At 43.6% G+C, this 20,254-nt stretch overlaps 1 protein-coding gene across 1 annotated transcript; it reads right to left on the bottom strand.

Moving 5' to 3' along the window:
- Nucleotides 1–9,087: 9,087 nt before the first annotated feature.
- On the bottom strand, nt 9,088–10,209 carry BHLHE22 (basic helix-loop-helix family member e22; the record flags this gene model as incomplete). Its single annotated transcript, XM_080799950.1, has 1 exon — nt 9,088–10,209. The coding sequence occupies one exon, from the start codon at nt 10,207–10,209 to the stop codon at nt 9,088–9,090; it is 1,122 nt and encodes a 373-aa protein (XP_080656076.1).
- Nucleotides 10,210–20,254: the final 10,045 nt, after the last annotated feature.

Below are 20,254 nucleotides of genomic sequence, written 5' to 3' on the forward strand. Positions count from 1 at the left end.
TGAATGACTGTGTGTCCTCATTTCCCTATTAAGAGGCATGTTCGGTGACAGAAGATTTGGTTCCAAATAGCAGGTTATTTGGAGAATAATTTTGCTATCTGACTATCTTCATATGCCTGTCCCCCCAACCCCCTGCCTCAAACACACACGCACACACGCACACACACACACACACACACACAATGTTCTTATTTTCTGATACCCTCCCTAAAAGTACATTCATTGTTTCAGTCAGAGTATTTTTCAATATATTTTAACTTAGCTGTGTATGTGGGAAATTATAAAAACAGACCCAGGAAATACTGGGGACTAATAAGTTTTTTAATAATTTATTTTAACTGGGCTGTCCTTGCTAAACCACAGTTCTTCATAATTGCAGTCATCTGTGGAGAGATGTAAAAATACAAAAAATGGAAGAGAGATCCCATTAGATGTGGTCTTTGTCTTCTGCAGATCACTTACCACAGATCACGAATGAAGCTGAATAATATTTGAGCAGTATTCTATTTATTCATAAAGCTGAAATCCAAACTGTAAATACAGCAAGCACCACAGAATGGTGTTGATGAGGATTAAATGTGGCTTCTGCAGTAACCGTACACATAGCATTCCACTGGACACTTGGCTTCTCTAAGAAACACTCCCGTGAGTCATTAACATTTTACAGGAACTTGTCTCAGACTCTAAAGGTGTTCCCGTGTATTTCAACTAGTCAGTTTAGTATTAACAACTAGGATTAATCATGACACTAAATGGGCAATCTATGAAATTATTATCTCTGCTTTCAATTTTACTCTAAAAAAGCACTTATTGAGTAAATTAAAAGATTTTTTACTTTTAATTGTCCGGAATTAGCCATGATCATGTGAATAATAATATGCATTTTCTATTCAAGATATAATTGGATAGAAAAAATACTCAGGGGTTATGCTGGATAATTTTAAGTGGGTTTGATATAGTTTATTGTTAATTATTTGAGGTATAATTTATGTTCTCAATTCCTAAATGTATTCACTTGTATAAGGAGAGATATGATATATTGCAGAAACAGAAAGTAAATATTTAGAGATAGACTCATGAAGCATTTTATTTTCCTTACAACGTCTTGTGCCTATAGAGGAAACTAAAGGTAAAGGTAACTATAATCTAGTAACAGGTGTATAACAGGTAAAGGTATGAATATCTAATGATTCTCCATTGAGTCAAATTTAAACACTCATAAAGCATGTATTAGTTTGAGATTTTTATTTGTTCGTAAGAGAACATTACTCCATATAACATTTATTCCTAAGAACGAGCCATTATAGTTAACATAAAATATGTCATTATTCCCTGACAAATAACCCAAATTTTTTAGTAAATTCTTCTGTCTTTTGTGCTTAATGTTTAAATGAAATATACTTTTATTTCACAACTTCTAAGAACTATGGAATATGTTTAAAGTTTTACAAATGTCTTTGTTTTATACTTTAAATGGAATTTTTTTTTAAGTATTTGGAATCACTTTTGGATTTTTTTAAATGAATCTTAAAGTATAAAGTACTTTCTCTGTGTTTTTAAATTAAGTATCCATTTTTTAAACTTTTTCTTTTGAACTCATTTTAGATTTACCCAAAAGCTGTAAGATAGCATTCATTTCTACAGAAGAAAGTCCTCAGCCTAAACAACGTTTGCAAAAAGTTAAACTATGAGTGGTCCCAGGACTTAGCCAGTTGAAGACCTTAGTTAATCCTTGAACTTTGGAGATGTTCATCCACAATAACTACTGTGTAGGGCAACCTACTGTCAACAACAACTGAGAGGCAAAGATAATTTGATTGTGTATGCCATGCAGATCCTCTATAATCCAAGTGAATATGATTTTTGGAAAACATTTCTTTTTTTTAAATTTTATAAACAGTTTACTTTGTTCAGTAATTCTAGATTTTACTTAATTTCACTGTCTTGAGAAATCTATACTTTAAAGATAGATAGGCTTGCTGCTTCTCCAAAAAAAAAAGAAAAAGAAAAAAAAAATTAAAGTGAGTTACTCCCTGACCCCTGCTTCCTGATATATGGGATATTCAAAAGATAGAAGTCCTTTCCCCCTCCATGTCTCTTCATGTTTCTGTGGAGGCCTGGTTTGAAAAATCCTTTCTTTTTGTGGACATCTCAGACAGAGGGCACAGACTCAGGCTGACGCCAGAATTTTGACCACAGCTCGGCAGAGAAGCTGTACATGGCAAATGTAGTTGGACTTACTTGAACAGACAGGGCATGATTGAATGTTTAAACCAGTTACGTATGTAACCTGGGTCTCTCCCATTATAATAAGGTATTATTTGTCTTTTCTTTTTCAAAGACTAGATGAAGATATTTAACAAAGAAATCCTTCTACCAAGTTCTTCAGTAATTGCCAGAGCAGAATAAATGCATAAAATGAGCTTAGGCCATGAAGCATTTTTATGTTTAAATCTAAATTCTCATCTCTAAACATCTCTATTAACACAGCAGATTTGAGTTGCAACCATCCTCCTAATAAAATGTGAAACCTTTAAGATTGTGAAGCATTTGTAAATAATGGATCCTTTAAATATCCCTGAACTTTATTCTGAAACTTATAAGGAGAAATAATAATTGCTTTATATAACCACTGATACCATTTTAGCATTTGATGAAGATGTTAATTTATGGTTGGTTAGCAGTTTATGGCTGTCATTAGTTTTTCAGTTTGGTCCACATTAGAAATCTATTTTTCTTTTTTATTTTAATCTGAGACAATTATATAAAGATATGGTTATGTTTTATCTAAAATGTATCATTCTACTATAGCATTTCAAATTATTCACAGATCATAGTTCTTATATGTGCATATATGAATTTAAAAATACAGCAATAAAATGCTTGAAACAGATCATAAATTTGCTTCATATTTTATTGCATCTCTGAATCAGGTTGAGAAGACAAGGGCAACTATGGTCTTTGGGAAAGAATTAACTCTTTCCCAAGCTGGAAAGGAGAATGATATCACAGTGTGCATAATTAAAGCTAACTCCCCATCAAAGCATCCCGGAGGCTTTCTTGTAAGATAGGCTTGTCTATCTTATTATATATGGTGGGGAGGGGGGTCACTGCAAAATCCTCTTTTCCTTTGCAGTCTAACTTTCCCAGCCCAGTCATTTCTCTTAAAGTTCTTAATCTGTATTTCTATATTGCCAGAATTAGAGAACAGAGGGAAAGGGAAAGAAAGAAAAGTCACACACACACTTGCACATGCACTCAGGGGTACCTGGTAATTTTGTAATAGTCCAGAAATCTCCTGGATCCTGTTAAGACGAGTAATTTAGATAAAGTGGTAGAATTTAACCCAAATTAAACCTCAGGAAAAGCAAAGAGTTTCCCAGCTTTGCTAGGAAGCAAAGAGCTCTTTGAGGTTTAAAACTAGGGCGTTTTTCGCAGAATTCCTAGTTTTAGCAGGGCTGTGGGGTGCTCCTGACAAGCCTGGCATCTGGACGAGAACCCACCTGCCATGGGGGCGCAGGGGACAACTCGATCCTAGTGCTACTTCTAGAAAGAGAGTTTGAGGCAAAGCCTCTGAACTTCGCTTTCTGTGCCAAGAAACTTGGAAGCTGGATGTTTCTGCTCACACAGGAGGGGCTGGGAACCCAGTCCAGGGGAAGCACTGGGAGAACGCAAGCTCTGCGGCTGCGGATACCAAGTCCCTCCCAGGGCGCAGCGCGAGCAGAGCAGCGCGGTGGGCACGTGTATGGTGGACGTTCAGTCTGCAATCTCGGGCTGGCTGGGAAAAGGCTCCCTCCCTTCTCCTGCTCTCCCAGGTCCCCAGTACAAACATTTGCCCTGGCCTTGGGGTGAAATAGACACCTGGTTTTTCAGCACAACCTAGAGAACCTTGGTTCTAGTAATCACATATCCGTGGATCAGGAGAGCCAGAGATCCAACGGGAGGAAAAGGACTCTTAACCTGAGAGTTGTTTTTGCTCTTAAACTTAAGTTACTGTCTCCTGGTTCCCTCCCTCCTCCTCGCCTCCCCTCCTTCCATCTACTGTGCCCAATGTCTGATTTAAAAGGGCAAATTTAAATCAACTGCACCTCATTGGCTTGGCAAATCCAGGGGCATCTGAGTTATAAGTGCCAACGCAGAGCGCGCAGGAGACCGGCTCATTTATTTTGCCCACACAACAAAAAACTGTTAATTGATGTAAAGTTGCTTGGCACGTGGATAATTTAATCTGGCCTGCATTTTAATTAAAAGAAAACTTATTTATGTTTCTGATGTTTACGTCTTGCAATTTAATTTTGTTTAGAGGCACTGTTGTATAGTTGGTACCCCCCCCCCCAACACACACCCCACCACCACCACTTCCCCAACTGAAGCACAGTTTCATTAAAGGTTTTGGTAAGAAGACTCCCCTGACCAGTATTCATTACCTCCTGCCTTCTACGAGCACACTTTCGGGTCTCCACTCACTCTGACGCTCCACCCGGCCGAGCCGCCACAGTGTGCTGCGAGCCGGCAAGTGAACTCTCATCATTATTTTTCAAAGTCTGGGAAGTGTATTATCCTTTTTCCTAGTGGTAATTAGTTACCATAGCATCTAATACGTAAATGTGCCCAGAGCACACCATTAACAGTTAAACGGAGGATTCAATTTAACACATGATTATATCTTTCATAAGTCATTACAATGGAAAAGTCGGTGCTACTCATGCTGGAGCAATCTCGCGGTCCGGGGCCCGTGGAAAGGTTCGGTTCCAGAGTCCAAGACCAAGAGCGCGTGGAGAAGGGTAACCTGTGAGCCTGGGCCCTCCCTGGTGAGCTGTCGGCAGTAGCGATGGGTGGTGAGTGGGATAGAAGGGAGAAGAATTTAAGCTCAACACAGGATCTTGGGGGGATGCCCAGCTGCGGAGAGTGGAGAATGCACCACAGAGTGCGCGCTCACACACACACACACACACACACACACACACACACACAGGATGGGGAGGAGATACCAGGGGTAACTAGCAAGATCTTCAGAAATGATCAGCTGCTGGTCCTGTAGGAGTCCACGAAGAGCTCCGAGGCTTCTGTAGGTGCCTGGTGTCAAACTGGAGAGGGGACCTAAGTAGGAATTAAAATTTGAGAAGACAATTGAAATTAGAGAGAAATTAGAGAAGGAAACCGGTGGAATAAGGCCAAGTGGGACCCAAGTGGGATCCTTGCTCCGCCTCATTTGCCTACTTTCTGTTCCCTAACAGACGGGACGTAGCAGGATGCCTCCCCGCGGGACCGCTCACGAAAAGCGCCCTGAGGTGCGCTGGGTGTGGAGCGGGCTCCGAGGCGGGACAAGGTGCTCTGGCGGTCTGGTATGCCTCTGGCTTACTCGCCAGCCTGTCTGCTCGGGCCACAGGACACTTCCGCAAGACCACACGGCCGCCCCTGCTGCTCAGCCACTGGGGCCCGACGTGCCTGCTCGGGTGTGGAAGTCCATCTGGGGCCCACAAGTGTGGGGGCCAATTTTTCAGAGTGGACCGCAATTCAGGACTCAAATCTCAGAAAGGAGGTGGCGCCAGGGGTTCGCCAGGTGGGGGAAGAGCTGTTTCTCCAACCATCGGCTTCCTTCTCTAAAAGCTGTTGCTGAAGAAACTTTGAAAAGTTTGAGGCCCTGTGGAGGGCCATCTAAGTAAATCGCGGAAACCTCTCCCGTTCCTTTCAGATGTCTTATCTTTATTCCTAAAACCAAACGCTGGCCAACTCCTGGATTGGGAAAGAGAATTGATTTGTCTTAAATGACCAACATGAGAATAAATATTATTAACCCTGCTATTTTTAATAATTGTGCACATTCACCTGACATTCTCAACACGATCTCCTTTCCCTGACCATTCCAAGTCTCTTTCAGGAGTAAGACTGAATTTTAAAAGAGTGAAGGAAGGACGAGCATTTCTTTTCCTCCTGAAGTCCAAGCTTTGTTATTTGCACAATTTCTAATAATAGTTGAACAGTACAGAGGTTACAGAGTATTTCAAGGAGGTCCTCTTAATAAGGAGAGATATTAAGCAGTAAATCTTGCAGCAAGTGTATCCCCTATAATGCTAATATGCAAAAAAGAAAAAAATTTAACTGATGGTGGCTGTGGTTAATTCCTAATCAGAATGATGGACAGCAGGGCCAGAACAATACAAACTAATGGCTGTGTTGCTGATCACTTTACCCCTTGATTAAAGACACCCAATTATGGCGCAGAACAGTGTCGTAATTATGTTTCTTAATCACATCCAGGAGGTTTAATTGCCTTAACGATGTGTTTCATTAAATGAATTTAGGTATTATAGTCGACAGTTTTCATACACAGTTGTTTTCAAATTAACATAATATTAGACATCGTCATGGAAATTGTTTTAATAATCATAATTAGACGCACCCAGGCTTTGTCTGGTAAATGCTGAGAGACGGTCTCTTCCTGCCCGGGGGCTGCCCTAGTCTGTTCCCTCCCTCTGCCCCCACTCCCTGACTGGGAGGGCTCCAGCTTCAAGGCCCTTTGCTGTTATGTTTTCTGAAAAGTTACAGGTTCTGATTAATCTTTTTTGATGGCAAGTGGAGCAGAAAATATCCTCCCTCACCCCCCACTAAGTTTGATGTCATTTAGGGATATCATTATGAGCTGAGGCTATGCAGACAAAAATGCATGTAGCAGACTGCCTACAGAGGAAACACTCTCACTCCAGCACCATCACCATCGCCACCATCTCTAAAACCTCCACCACAGGAAAAATCAAGCCTTCTATATTTGAAGACATTATTAAGGTCCAAATACAAGCCTATTCATTCTTTAATAGAATCAATTCTCAACCCAATCCCCATATAATCCCTGAAAATGTCATTAACAAGCCACACTAGTAAGTTTTGAAAATCTCTATGGGCATTGTTTACACTTATAATTAAGCCTGGCTGATTTTCCTGTTACCAAAAAAGTGGAAAGGCACAATAAAATCCATTCTCAGAGAATCCAAATCCATCTCTTTTCCTTGGCTTTCAGGCAGTTAGAGATATAAATTTTGATTAAAACTCTTCAAAAAACTTTACCCTCTTTGATAGGCCCTGACACGGTTAACAATACCATACAAGTGGGAGAAAGAATTCCAGGGGCAGCATGGCCTTCAAAGTTCATGCCAGCAGATGGGAACTCTGGATCTCCTCTGGGTCTCACCAGTGACCCCATTTATCTCTCTTCCAATGACCAGGCCCAGCCATCGTCCTATTAACAAGTACACAAGTGAACTAGAGCTACTCTTAATTGTGTATCCCTGCCAAAACTTTAGTTCCACCTTCTCTGAAACTCCTTTCTTTTTTGTTACCTTTCAAGCAAAGAGTAACACAGAAGAGAGGTGATTGCTCCTTCCACAAAGCACAGCATAATAAAATGTTTGATCAAAATATTTTAATAAAGATTCTTTCTGACATAGATACACATACAAATGGTCGTACATAGCTGTCATAGTCTGATTGACCTATTTAAGATATATATCATTCTTTACACATCCAAAACCCGCCAGTAGATCCATCATAGCTCCCAACTCGCCATCCAACCTGACAAACTGAATTTGTATTATCTGCAAGGAGTGGAAAATAGCAGGACTCCATTTTTTAAAAAAAGGTTTTCTTGATTTTCATAGGACAGAAAGGCAGGCAAACAGCCATGCAAACTAAAACTGAAAGCTCACTTTGGGTAAATAGCTTCTCGCTCTTCCTTAGTTTTATTTCTTTTTAAATTTTATTTTTTTTAGAAAAATAACAAAGGATTTCACACCATAGGCAAATCAAACCAGTCTTTTAACTTAAATAATTCTCCACAGTTAAAATAACTTATATATGTACATATATATTAAAAGCAATTAAATTAGACCTTTTAAAAATGCACAGCACAGCCTGGAAAAATATTTGCTTAGCATGTTCTTACTTATAGGATCTATTGCTGTGATGTCTTTCCCTTTAGAATGCAAAGGAGTCCCCTTTCAAAAAAAGAGATCAATTCATTCATCAATTAAGAATACACCTTTCCTGTAATTTTTGGACTGAAGCAATTTATTAAAGCTCAATTTAAATACAGGGATGATGCAACTGAAAATATCCAGGTGACCTTTGATAAACCTAAGCAGCTCAGATACATCAATATGTCTCTTCATACTTGTTGGCAAATAAACCTTTTAAACACTTGGCACACAGTATAAGTTAATCTATAAAACAGAATTTTAGAGGCATTAAAAAAATCTGCACATAAGACCCATGACCTTAACACATGATAAATATTGTTGATGTGGAAGGGTCATTGAAGAATAACAAATAAATATCATGAATTGTTAATACATCATTGCAGAGTGAAAAGTAACAAGGTGCACATAAATATATTTAAATGCAATTCTTTCAGCCACAGTCAGTTTTTTATATCACTCTTGCCAAAACTTTTGAGCGTTTTCACAGGATTAAAGTTCAGAGACAATAAAAAATACAAGTCTTTTCATAGCAATGTGTCTCTTTCTGTTTTTTCCCCCCCACTTAAATAAGTCTACATTTCAAGTTTTTCTCCTGGCTCAGAATCAAAATTTATTTTCAAGTGCCCTTTCTGATTTGTCTGAATGAATATTCCGTCCCACAAGCCACCCAACCCGGACTCCTCCTCTGCCCCTCAGCACTAGCCAAATTCACAATTATTAGTAGGATTAGTATTTTCCCATTGAATAAATAATCTCCACGTTTAATAACCAAGCGACTACTTCCCAACTTATTTCTTAAGCTCCCTTGCGGTCTAGGCTGCCACCAAAGTTGCCACTTTTCCGAGAAAAAAAAAAAAGACATCCATACTTCATCCCAACTCCACCTCCCTCCTCCCTCCCTCCCCACCCCAAAGACGGAGATTCTGGGGATGTCAAGGCTAAAAGTCCCGTTTGTCTCTGATACTTCTCCTCAGTTCTCGCCTCTGCTTTGTTTGCTTTGCAAGTGTTTCACAACTACGAGAGGACCAAAATAAAAAGGGTGGGGGGGCAGCTTTTCACTTTCCTCTAGCTTTTGGGTCGGTCTTGTGTTTTCCGGGGGTGGGGGGGGGGGTGTTTAAGGCTTCTCCGTGCACTGTTTGCAGAGGCTGGAGGAGACGCTGTTAAACAGGGCGCACTTCTCCGGACAGGAGGCGGCCGGGGGCAGCCCAGCGCTGAACGGGTAGCCGGCAGCCTGCTCATAGGCGCCAAGCGCCGGGTGCAGGGCAGCGGCCGCCGCCGCCGCCGCGGCGGAGCTGGGCAGCGACGCGGCCGAGATGGCCTGGCCCTGGTTGAGGTAGGCGACAAGACGCCGCATCTCCTCCAGGGCCTGCGCCTGCATGAGGATGTAGTTCTTGGCGAGCAGCAGCGTGGCGATCTTGGAGAGCTTCCGCACCGAGGGGCTGTGCGCGTAGGGGATGACCGCGCGCAGCTCGTCCAGCGCGTCGTTCAGGTCGTGCATCCGCCGGCGCTCCCGGGCGTTGATATTGAGCCGCAGCGCCTTCTGCTCTTTGGATTTCTTGCTGCTGCTGCTGCTGCTGCTGCTGCCGCTGCCGCCGCCGCCGCTGCTGCTGCTACCCCCGCCGCCGCCGCCGCCGGGGCCCCCCGGGGGGGCGCTGGCGCTGGCGCCGCCGTGGAGGTGGGCGTTGGAGCAGCCCTCGGCCGCCTTGGCGCCGCCGCCTCCCGCGCCCGGGGAGGCCCGCGGGTCGCCGACTCCGGCCCGCAGCACCAGCTCGCAGCGGCCGTCGCTGTCGTCGTCGGGGCTCTGCTCGCCGCCGCTGCTCTCGGCCACCGAGCCCCGGCTCGCACTCTCGCCGTATTTGAGGCACAGGGCGGCCCCAGCCGGCAGACTGCTCAGGCTAGGGTCGCCCCCAACGCCGGCAGAGCCCACGAGCAGCCCGGGGACGCCCACCCCGCCGCCGCCGCCGCCACCGCCTCCCGCGCCGCCACCGCCTCCCCCAGGCGGTGGCAGCAGCAGCCCTGCCCCCTCGGGGTCAGCCGGCTCGAAGCAGCCCAGGGGCGATGAGGAGGACGACGCCGGGCGCTCCCGGGGCGGCGGCGCCAGGGACAGGTCCATGCCCGGGGGCGTGGAGCGGAAAGCCGCCTCCAAGCGCTTGGCGGTGGAGGCGCTCAGGCTCTTGTGCAGAAAGAGGTCGTCTTCGCCCGCGGCGGCCGCGCCGAGGTGCAGCCCGCGCTCCATGGTCCGGCGCCGGCGCGCAGCCCCGGCCCGCCGCGCCGGCCGCCGCCGCCTCGGCTGGGGAGTCAGGCGGCGCCGCAGACGCGCCCGAGCCGGGCTCCTGGGCTGGTGCGCGCGTCGGTCCCGGTGCTGCTGGCAGCCCTCTCCCCTTCTTTTTCTTTTTCGCCTTCCCCCGCGCTCTCCGCCTCCTCTTCTTCTTCTTCTTCGTCTCCAGCCGATGGTGCTGGCTGCTGGGGCTCACCATGGGCCGCGGCCCCGCATGGTGGGAGGGTGGGCGCGGAGGGAGTGGAGCCGCCGCCGCTGCCGCCGCCGCTCTGAGCCCAGCCCCGCGCCGCCTCTCCGCACCGTTTATCTTGCTTGGATTCACCTTCAAGAGATTTCCGGACCCATCAACCAGCCGCCGCCACAGACGGGGGAGTCTTTTACATCATTATCTCTGAGTAGGTTATTATGAAGAAGACTCGCCTGTTGGGACAGCGCTTTCTACCCAATCAGGTTAACGTTTTAATTAATAGGATTAAAACGGTAACAAACAATCGCAGGCGCTATCTGGCCGCGAGTCTGAATAGTTTCATTTCCCAGGTCTGAAGACAGGCAGCAGCTAGAGCTTTATAAAAGGCGCCGGCTCCATTATTCTGCGTGCCATCTGTATACACAGCTTAGCGCATATGTTTGCAAGGCGCTGGGTCCTGTTAGTAACCCAACAACTGCCTTTAGCTTGACATGTGTGGCGACTTTCACTCATCAATGAGCACACTAAAAGCCCTACTTAGAGCCGAGGATGTTCTTTGCTCCTTCAGCAAATTGTAGATCGGCGGCAAAGCCTGGGAGTCCCGGGGAAAGCAGACGCCCCCATCCGCCGCACCCCACCCCCACTGCCCTTCCCTCGCCACTGCTGTCTCATCTTGTGCTAAATTACCCTTGCGGGCGAGAATTATACTCCACCCCTGTTCGTAGAATGACTCTGATCCGGATTTGGTGATGGGAGTTTCGGGGGGAAGTAGTGTCCCGCTGGCTTGCCCAAAATTCACCCAGGATTCTCAGGAAGAGAGCAAAGCAGTCGTCCCCCTTGAACACACTGCCTTATTTCCACCCGCACGCCCACTGCCCATTTCCTATCCGGATTGGGGAGGGAAAAAAAAGGAAAATGGAGACCAACTTGATTATGCAGCCCATTAGATTAAAAAAAAAAAAAAAAAAGGAAGGGGTGCGTTTGCAGCGGTCTCCAAATAACTGCGACAGTGATGGTGATTATAAAGCATACGATTTCCTAAACGGGAGGAAGCTGATTTCTCAAACTTTCCTCAAGATTAAAATCCAGTTGTTTCAGAACAGCCAACTCCACCAGGAGTCAAACCCTCTCACACACCAAGGGGGGTATTTGTGCGTATTTATTTACCCGGAAACATAACCGACAGCTTGGAAGCCATTCAGGGACCTCTGGATCTGCCTCGGTTGTTCTTGGAGGGCTAGGAAGGGGAGAGCTGTGAAAACCAGTGCTCCTTTCCGGATGAGAAATGGTACACGCGGTCCTCTCACTCCTGAGTTTTATCTGGGAGCACATGGTATTTAGCGGCTGGTTTTCATCCTTATGACATAAGTAAAAACAATATTTCCCAACACCTCCAATAAATCTTTCTTATGTGGCAGAATTACTGAAGCCTATGAAATTTTTGGTTTCTCTGGTTTCATTAAAAACCTTTTAATTGTGGCTTTCAGAGTTGGCCCCAGGTGTTGGACTCTTTTCATTACATTTTGCTCTAATGTGATGAAATTCTAATTCTCTCCTTACCATATGGTTAAATTTCCCCACTGAGAATTAGTTGAAAAAGGAGAAATAATCTATTAATCTCTGTAATAGATTCACAAATGAGGTTCGCCACAGAACCTGTTTTTGAATGGTAATATCAGAACAGTTGGTCGCCTTATTTCATAAAGGAGGGGTGAGGACGACACAGGGGCGTCTGCATTTTCACCTGGAAAGAATGAAAAGGGACCCAGCGGTATCTTTCCAGAATAATTGCTTGAGATTCAGTCTCCTGGGGACAGAAATACTACGCAGTCGTGGGTTACTTTCGCGCCTTCAGATTTACTGGAATCCAAAGATTGAGATAAAGCTAGCGGGCTGCGGGAAGCTATCCAGCCCAGGACCCAGGCCGGTGGTTCTGGAAGGCTTGAGCCGGCCCACGTGTCTCACTGGGGACTTAAAAGCACGTTTACGTGCAGGGCGGCCTCTCGCTTGCCACTTCCCTCCCACCCTCCCTCCCCTGGCTCTCGCAGCTGTTAACCTCTCCCTTTAGGAAGCTAAAGACGCGCTCCTGTTATTGTTTTTCAATTAGCAGCTTTGTTTTCACTGGGATCATAAACAAAGGTTCACTATAAACATAGGTGAGTCCCGCGTGCCTGACAATAACTTACCAAAGTCCCCTAGCCACTTCCCGAAGGGCTGAGGCTGGCGCCGTCATGGCTCTGGCCGGACAGGAGACACGTCCCCAGATGTCTGACACGGTTTTCCCAGCCACCCTGCCTATCTGAGCGGACCAGACTTTCCGTGCGATGCCAGCATTCCTGATGGTCCCTCAGTGGGCACTAGATGGGCGAAGGATCCAGCACGCCCGGGTCCGGTAGGAGCTCGGGCTTAGCTACCGGCTGCCAAAATGGGCCGTGCTTCGCAGGGCTGTAATGGCCAAGCTGGAGCCCCACTGAAGGGGCTCTGCCCTGGCTAGACCTCGGCCCCTCGCGGGTCCCTGGTCCTTCGGCGCTACCACATAACTCAGCGCCGGAGAGCACCTCCACTCCTGTCTTCCACCTCCCTGCTCTCCTTGGCCATCCAAACTTCTAGAACAAACTTTTCCGCAACTATAGTTCACTCGGTTGAAGCCCCAAACCTCTCTCTTTGGTAGTTGAAGAAAATCCCCCCCCTCCGTCTCCCCGGAGGAGGTGGCTGCTTAGTAGTCACGGGAAACTTAGCTTTGGGAAACTGCTGGAGAATTTATAGAAGCTCTAAATGTGGGCCTTGTAACAACCATTGGGGAATGGTCTTTGAGGTTTATGCACTCGTAAACTTTTGCTGATTGCTTCTGGGAAGTTGTCAGGCACTTAACACTGCATTTATCTTATAAGGCAATGAAAACACATCTGCCTGGTGTCTCGTTACCTGGTTTAATCGTCGCCACCCTAAGTCACCGCCTAGGCTCCCTCCCCTCACTTGAGTGGGATCCTGCCGCCTGGTTTCTACCTGCAAAAGGACTGGCCTCAGCTGCTCACTTGGTGCTCTCTGGTCAGAGGAGCTCTGGATAACTATGCTTGAACTTTATTCCGCCAAGAGGCTGGGAAAGGGCTCCGGAAGCAACTAGTAAATTGGAAAGGTAGCAGTGAACAAACCAAAATAAACACCTTCTGGCTGCTCAGAAGGAAAGGGTAGGAAATTGGCGGGCAGTGAAAACTCATGACCCACAGATGACCCCTTGAGAATGATGCATTGAAAACTAAATACTGGGACTCTGTGCAGTTTCAGAGAGGATCACTGTGAATTACCAAAGCAATTGGGGGACAGGAGACAGGGGGACACTTGCAGCAGAGTGGAGGCGGCTCAGGCCACTCTGCACACGGGAAAGGCTGGTGGGCGTCCATCACCAACACCCAATAGGGCTCCCTTGTGCTGCCCAGGTTGGCGTTGTGAGGCTCATTGTCCACAACACATCCGGACAAGGAACATTCTCTGCAGAGTGTTGGATACCAAATTTCCAAACGCCAGAGCATGTTGTGCAAAAAACAGTTTTGTTACAGCAGGAGGGAACATACCTATAGCTTTAAAAGCATTCTAGAATATTCAGCAACCATCACCGCAGTGAAATTTAGAGCATTGAACTTCAGACCAAACTAATTTTTTTAGGTCATAATTAAAAGTCTTGGTGATCATCTTTATTAGTATTTGCCTGAGATTTGAAATAGGACCCTAAATAAAGAACAGAACACAATCTAATCTACTTTAAAGAGCAAACCCAGGAGTTTTTGTTATTTCTATAGCCCTAATAAACAGTTTACTTATTGAGATTTAAAAAGTTAGGAGAACCCCCGAATACTGGGATTTGGGTATCTGTGTGTGTTTCCTAAAGGGGAAAATTGTCCTATTTGTGTGAGAGAACATTCTAAAAAGTAAAAGCAAAGTTTGGCAAGAGTGACATGAACTTTCGCTTGGGAGCTGCTCTGGAAAAGCAAATTTCCTGGAGAGTGAAGGGAACCCGGGAGTCCTGCCTGGAAGGTCGCATGTGACGGGAACCGCAGGGAACCCAGCGCGGCTCCTTCCAGGGAGGCCGCCGGGGAAGTGCTGTCTCCGAGCCCTCGGGGACAGTGGCCGACGCGCGGAAGCGGGGCGTGCCCCCAGCGTCAATCGGAGGCACGCTGACCTTGAAGATTCATTTGCCTACCCCTGCCCTTCGCCCGCGCAGTGCTGTCCGGTGGCACCTGGGTCGGCTTGAAGCCTGCACAGCTGAGGTTGATCGTCCAGCACCTTGCGGCGTTTGGGAAAACGGGATCCAATCCGTGGCTGAAAGATGCAAGCCCATCAAGTTCCCCGAGTCAAGCCTTCCGGTGTCGTTTTGTCATCAGTATCTTCTCCCCTTCTTCGCCAGGTCCTACACAGCTCACCTGCAGAGCCACGCTGTGGATCCATGAGTGTCTTGGGGATTGGCGGGGCTAATGAAGGGGGCAGCGGGGGTGCTGGGACCATGGGCGCTGGAACATTCCTGGCAGCGCGCCAAAGGCCCCGGCATTGCAATTGTCCCGAATGCGCTTCGTGGAAAAGTTGAAACCTGTTGATCTAAGTTCTTTCGGGAAGATTTTCCTTTTCTTTACTCTAAAGAAAAGAGGTTGACCCTCAAGACTGTTGGAACCCCAGAGAACCCGGAGAAACAGTTTTTTTTCAGTATGACTGTGCACCCCACAGGGGCGCGCAGGTAGCTTCCCTACCCCCGCCACCGAGGGCTCATTTGGCTCCCGCGGGACCTTTCCGATTGTGGGGACTCTTAAAGGGAGGGGCGCGGGAAGGCACGCGTAAAAGCTTGGCGCTTGCCTGTCACTGCAGAGACCCCAGAGAACGAGGGGTTATACAGATGGAGATAGAGGAAGGCTAGAGAAGAGTTTCTGCAGAGTTCACTCCCCTCTTGGTTAGCTGGGGCACACTCCTGCATTCAGCGGCATTCCCTAAGGGCTGATTTACTTATTCGTGTTACACGTGTTTCCTCCCTGGAACCATACCTTCATCGGACGTTGGAAAACATTTTTAAAAGAAAAATTGTTTGCACAAAAAAAGATGGACAATTTTAGGGCTTGCCTTGTGTCACCAATTAAGAAACACCGCAGAGGTTTTAGTTTGACTTTGGGATTTTAGCGCGGCGATTTAAAACCCACAGCGCCATCTCCTGGCAATAAGGAGAATACCGCGGTGGATGACAACAATACTTAAATGCTGAATATGAAATATTCAAGGATGAGACAATTTTACGTCTCCAAAATTATTTCAGTGATAAATTGATTACGATTACAAAACGTGAGCTGGAAATTTATGATCATTAAAAGTTGTCAGACACTATCCTGGAAGCTAGTTATTTGTAAATAGAAGTTTGTATGTTATATTTACATACACATAGTTTTTACAGAGGCCGATATGGTTGTTATTCTAAGGACTTATGATAAAACATAATTCCTTAATTTGTCATAAGTACATAATTTGAAAGAAGAAAATAACCACAGCTTAATTTCTAAATCAGGATTCTAATTAGTCATTTTATGCCAAAGATACTGTAACTTTATAAATACCTCAGGGCTCTCAGGAATTAATTGACTAGTGAAACCCAAGTGCTGAATACTATTGAGATACTTTAATCGCCAAAAGATTTCTTTTTCAAGTGTGGGTGTTTTCAGTAAAAACAGTTCTCTTCACTTGCTTTTTGTGGATACTATTTATCATATATAGCAGAAAGGAGGCAAATGGGAGATGATGATGTGTTGAGATATTACTGCTGCTAATAACTCATCGAATTTTACCAATCAACATTAGTAAATAATCTTCCCCACTTTTCTCAGTTAGGCTTCTGGTTTCTCTGTTTAATAGTCTTCTCATGGCACAGTCTTTCAGAATGTCTTATTTAGGCTTTCTGAACTTGAAATTATCATCTGAAGCCAAATCATTTCCCTCAAATCTAATGCACAAAACAGAATTATGGATACTTAACACTTTGATGAATTAAAATGTTTCTGAAGTGTATTTTCACAAGCTTTGATCCTTTTTATAAATACAATTAAAATCCACTACAACTTTGAAATGATATCCTAATTAAAAACATTTCTCATCTACAATTATATACACAGGCCAGCTGCTTGTAATACAAATAAAAGTAGATATGCTTTCGATAGTGTACAAAATATTATGAATATCCTTCAAAAATATTGTAGATCAAACAGACAAATGTAAACCTTACTTCAGTTAAAAGATTAATTTTATTTGATTCATTACAGTGAAAATCTATTAAGCCAAATATTTGGACTCATTTACTCTGTCAATGTAAAAGTTCCTGTTTGAAAGAAATTTGATTATGTATAGGAGGAACTAGATAAACAGATGGCTAGCTAGAGAGCTTTTCACAGTTAAATTTTGAAATTTAACATGGATAAGTTTGACACCTTCTCAAACATTTTTGATGAGGTCATTTGATCTCCTCTAGCAATGCAGTATTGTGGCACATAATCAATTTAACTTATGTTTAAGAAACATTAACTGGGCTTCTCTAGTAATATATTTGGCTGAAAACTGTACTGATTGAGTTGTCCACTTGGAAATACACACACACACACACACACACACACACATTTGTGCTGTATTTACACAATGGTAAGCAAGTATTATAAAAAAGGAAACCAACAGCTGCAAGGCATCATGACAAAAGTGTCTTAACATAAAAATAACATTCTTCTGATGAAATGTTTCATTCGGACTACCTGAAGGGGGCCGTCATTTGCAAATGACCATGTTGGCAGACTAACCGGATTGTATATCTATGGTGGAGCAGTGCCCATGTGGAGAATGGATATTACTATGCAGGGGGCATGGGGACATTCAAGTTAACCCCAAAAGTGATTTAAGGGCCTCCTGGTCTTAGGTACTTGCGAAAAAAAAGTCTCCCATTGCCATTATGGAGGAGAAGTCGAAATCTTCCCAGAAATACTGTTTTGTAATCCAGGTACTTAAACATTCTTACTCCCTTGAGTCCTTTCCCATATTCCCATTGTTTTTGAGAACAAGGATCATGGGAGGAAAAAAGGAAGAAATAAGAAAGAAGGAAGGAACAAAGGAAGGAACAAGGTGTGCGGATTTCAGGCCAAAGAACACATTGAGTATATTCAGTGTTTGTGGAAAGTCCTTGTCTCATAAAGATAGAGTCTGCTTTTTTTTTGAAAAGAAGTTTGTGGATTATGATTTTTACCTATGTCCAAACCTGATTGCACTTCTCTGTGAATTGCTTTAAAAGGCATGAGAAAGTGTAGTAGAAATAGCAGATCCTCTGTCGAGTAACTCTGTAATCCTTGGCAATTTTCTTGATCCTACTTAGCTTCAGGAGGACTATGGATCCGGTAATCATGCCTATCCTGAGTGTCTCAGGGTATTAATCAAATGGACTATGGGGAAGCGTTTTGTAAACATTAAAATGTTATGTGAATTTAATGTTAACACTTTATTATGCTTCTCTGACTGTTCCATTAAACCAGTTCAGTCACCTTTAATTATCAGTATTGGTTTGTGTTTTGTTTACTTTTTCTATCATAACGCTCAGACGCTGGCAGATTTCATGGCTTCTGCCATGTTGGAGTCTCATGGGAGTCGGAGCCGTAGCTGTTGGGACACTATATTCCCACTGCTTCAGTGCCTATATCCCCATTCCCTCTCCCTTCTCCTGAATATCCCCAACTGGCCTGCTTATGGAGGGTTTGCTCTCTTTCTGCTATCTTGGACTGACTGAATTTGTCTCTAGTCAGTTACAAAGTGGTCACCATAGTGTGATTTGACTGAAGTAACTGGTATATGGATAGAAAAATGGCTGTAGATTTGGCTCCAAGTCAATTCTTACTCGGATATCCCACTGCGTTTCTATCCTTCACAACAGTCTTCTATAATAAGGCTTTCAAATGTGCGGAGCACACTTTTCAGTTTAGTGATATTTGTTAAATTAATGATTATATCATCTTCCTTCCTTCCTTCTAGATCATTAATATAAAAGCTTTGTGAATCCAGATCTATCATTGATCTTGGTGTGGCATTTGTTTCTTCCTCCCTATGGCTGGAGACATCAATGCTATTATTATTTCTGTTGTTTATGGTCCATCAGGCAGTTTTCAATTCAGTTGACAGTGTTCATCTCAAAGCCAATTTGAATTAATTTTTTATGAAAGATTTATGGAGACAATGTATGTCAGAGATCTAAATTTATTATGCACCTTGCCTTCCCTTAGCCACTAATTTAGTTATTTTTATCAAGAAAGAAAATCAGGTTTGTCTGAATTATTTTTTCTTTTTAAACCTCTGCTTTTTATTGTCCCTTGTTTTAATGTTCTGTAAGTATTTGAAGAGAATTTCTACCCAAAATTTTTATTATTTTATTAGAATTGGAATTAAATCAATTCCTTGTGGATTGAGAAATACATTTAAAGAAACAGAGTGGTAACATACTATACTTAAAGAGATAGATGGTTTTTATAGACTTAGGGTAGAAAGGCTTTCCTAGGCAAGGCAAAAACCCAAGGACTCGCACAGGGAAAAGTTGACAGATTTAACTACACATGAAAAAATTAAATTCCTGTTCTGTAAGGAATGAGACCATAAACAAGTTGAAAGACAAGTGGCAGACTGTGAGGTGAAAATAAACACATCCAATATACAAAGAGTTTCTACAAAACAACAAGAAGCTACCTAATTTAAAAAAAAGGAAGATAATTTAATCTGGCAATTAGAAGAAATATAAATGTCCAAAGCATGATATAAAAAATGTTCAGGACCATTAAAACAATTTTTAAAATAGGCCAAAATTATTAAAAATTAATAATATGCAGAGTTGTGAAGCGAAACAGTTGTAGTCAAAATAGGTATAGTCTTTCAGGGAAGGTGATTTGGAATCTGACACAGAAATAATGTACTGAACACTATTACATATATGTATAAAGATTTTCTGAAAGGGCAGAAAATATGAAACAATCTAAATGTTCTTCAGTAAGCAAATAATTACATAAATGATAATGCCTCCATTCTATAAAATGGTATGCTGATATACAAAGTAAATGAATTGACCTGGAAAGACATTTCTGATCCATAATTAAGTTCAAAAAGAAAGATGTAGAATATAGTATGGGTATTTTTGGAATCACAAAGGGTATGTGGGTAGATACATGCAGGAAAAAAATCTGTAAGAAGTTTATTGATAGTTAACCCTGGTTCCCTTGAATTGGACAGCTGAAGCATAGGGGAAACTTGAACTGGAGAGCCAAGGGTGGTTTCCTATGAGTTATTTTAATTACCTGGATAAAATTATGCAAGTAGATATTTGCATAATTTTTAAAAAAATTTTTTTAAGTTTTATTTATTTATTTATTTGACAGACAGAGATCACAAGTAGGCAGAGAGGCAGGCAGAGAGAGAGGAGGAAGCGGGCTCCCCGCTGAGCAGAGAGCCCAATGTGGGACTCGATCCCAGGACCCTGGGATCATGACCTGAGCCGAAGGCAGAGGCTTTAACCCACTGAGCCACCCAGGTGACCCGATATTTGCATAATTTCTAATAGCAATTATATATTTGCTATTATGTATATAGCTTTTCTTAACAATTAAAAAATCTTAAGAACAAAAGATTCAATAAAGTGCTAATACTTTCTCTAGGTTCTTTGCATCATCATTTATTCTCTTTTCCTTTTAAAAGTATTAACAGTAGTTTTCCTAATTTTAACCACTTGCTCTCCATATTTGTGTCCCTCAAATTTCACTACCTGAAACCATTTTCTCT

Source organism: Martes martes (assembly GCF_963455335.1).
Source record: "Martes martes genome assembly, chromosome: 4".
NCBI lineage: Eukaryota > Metazoa > Chordata > Mammalia > Carnivora > Mustelidae > Martes > Martes martes.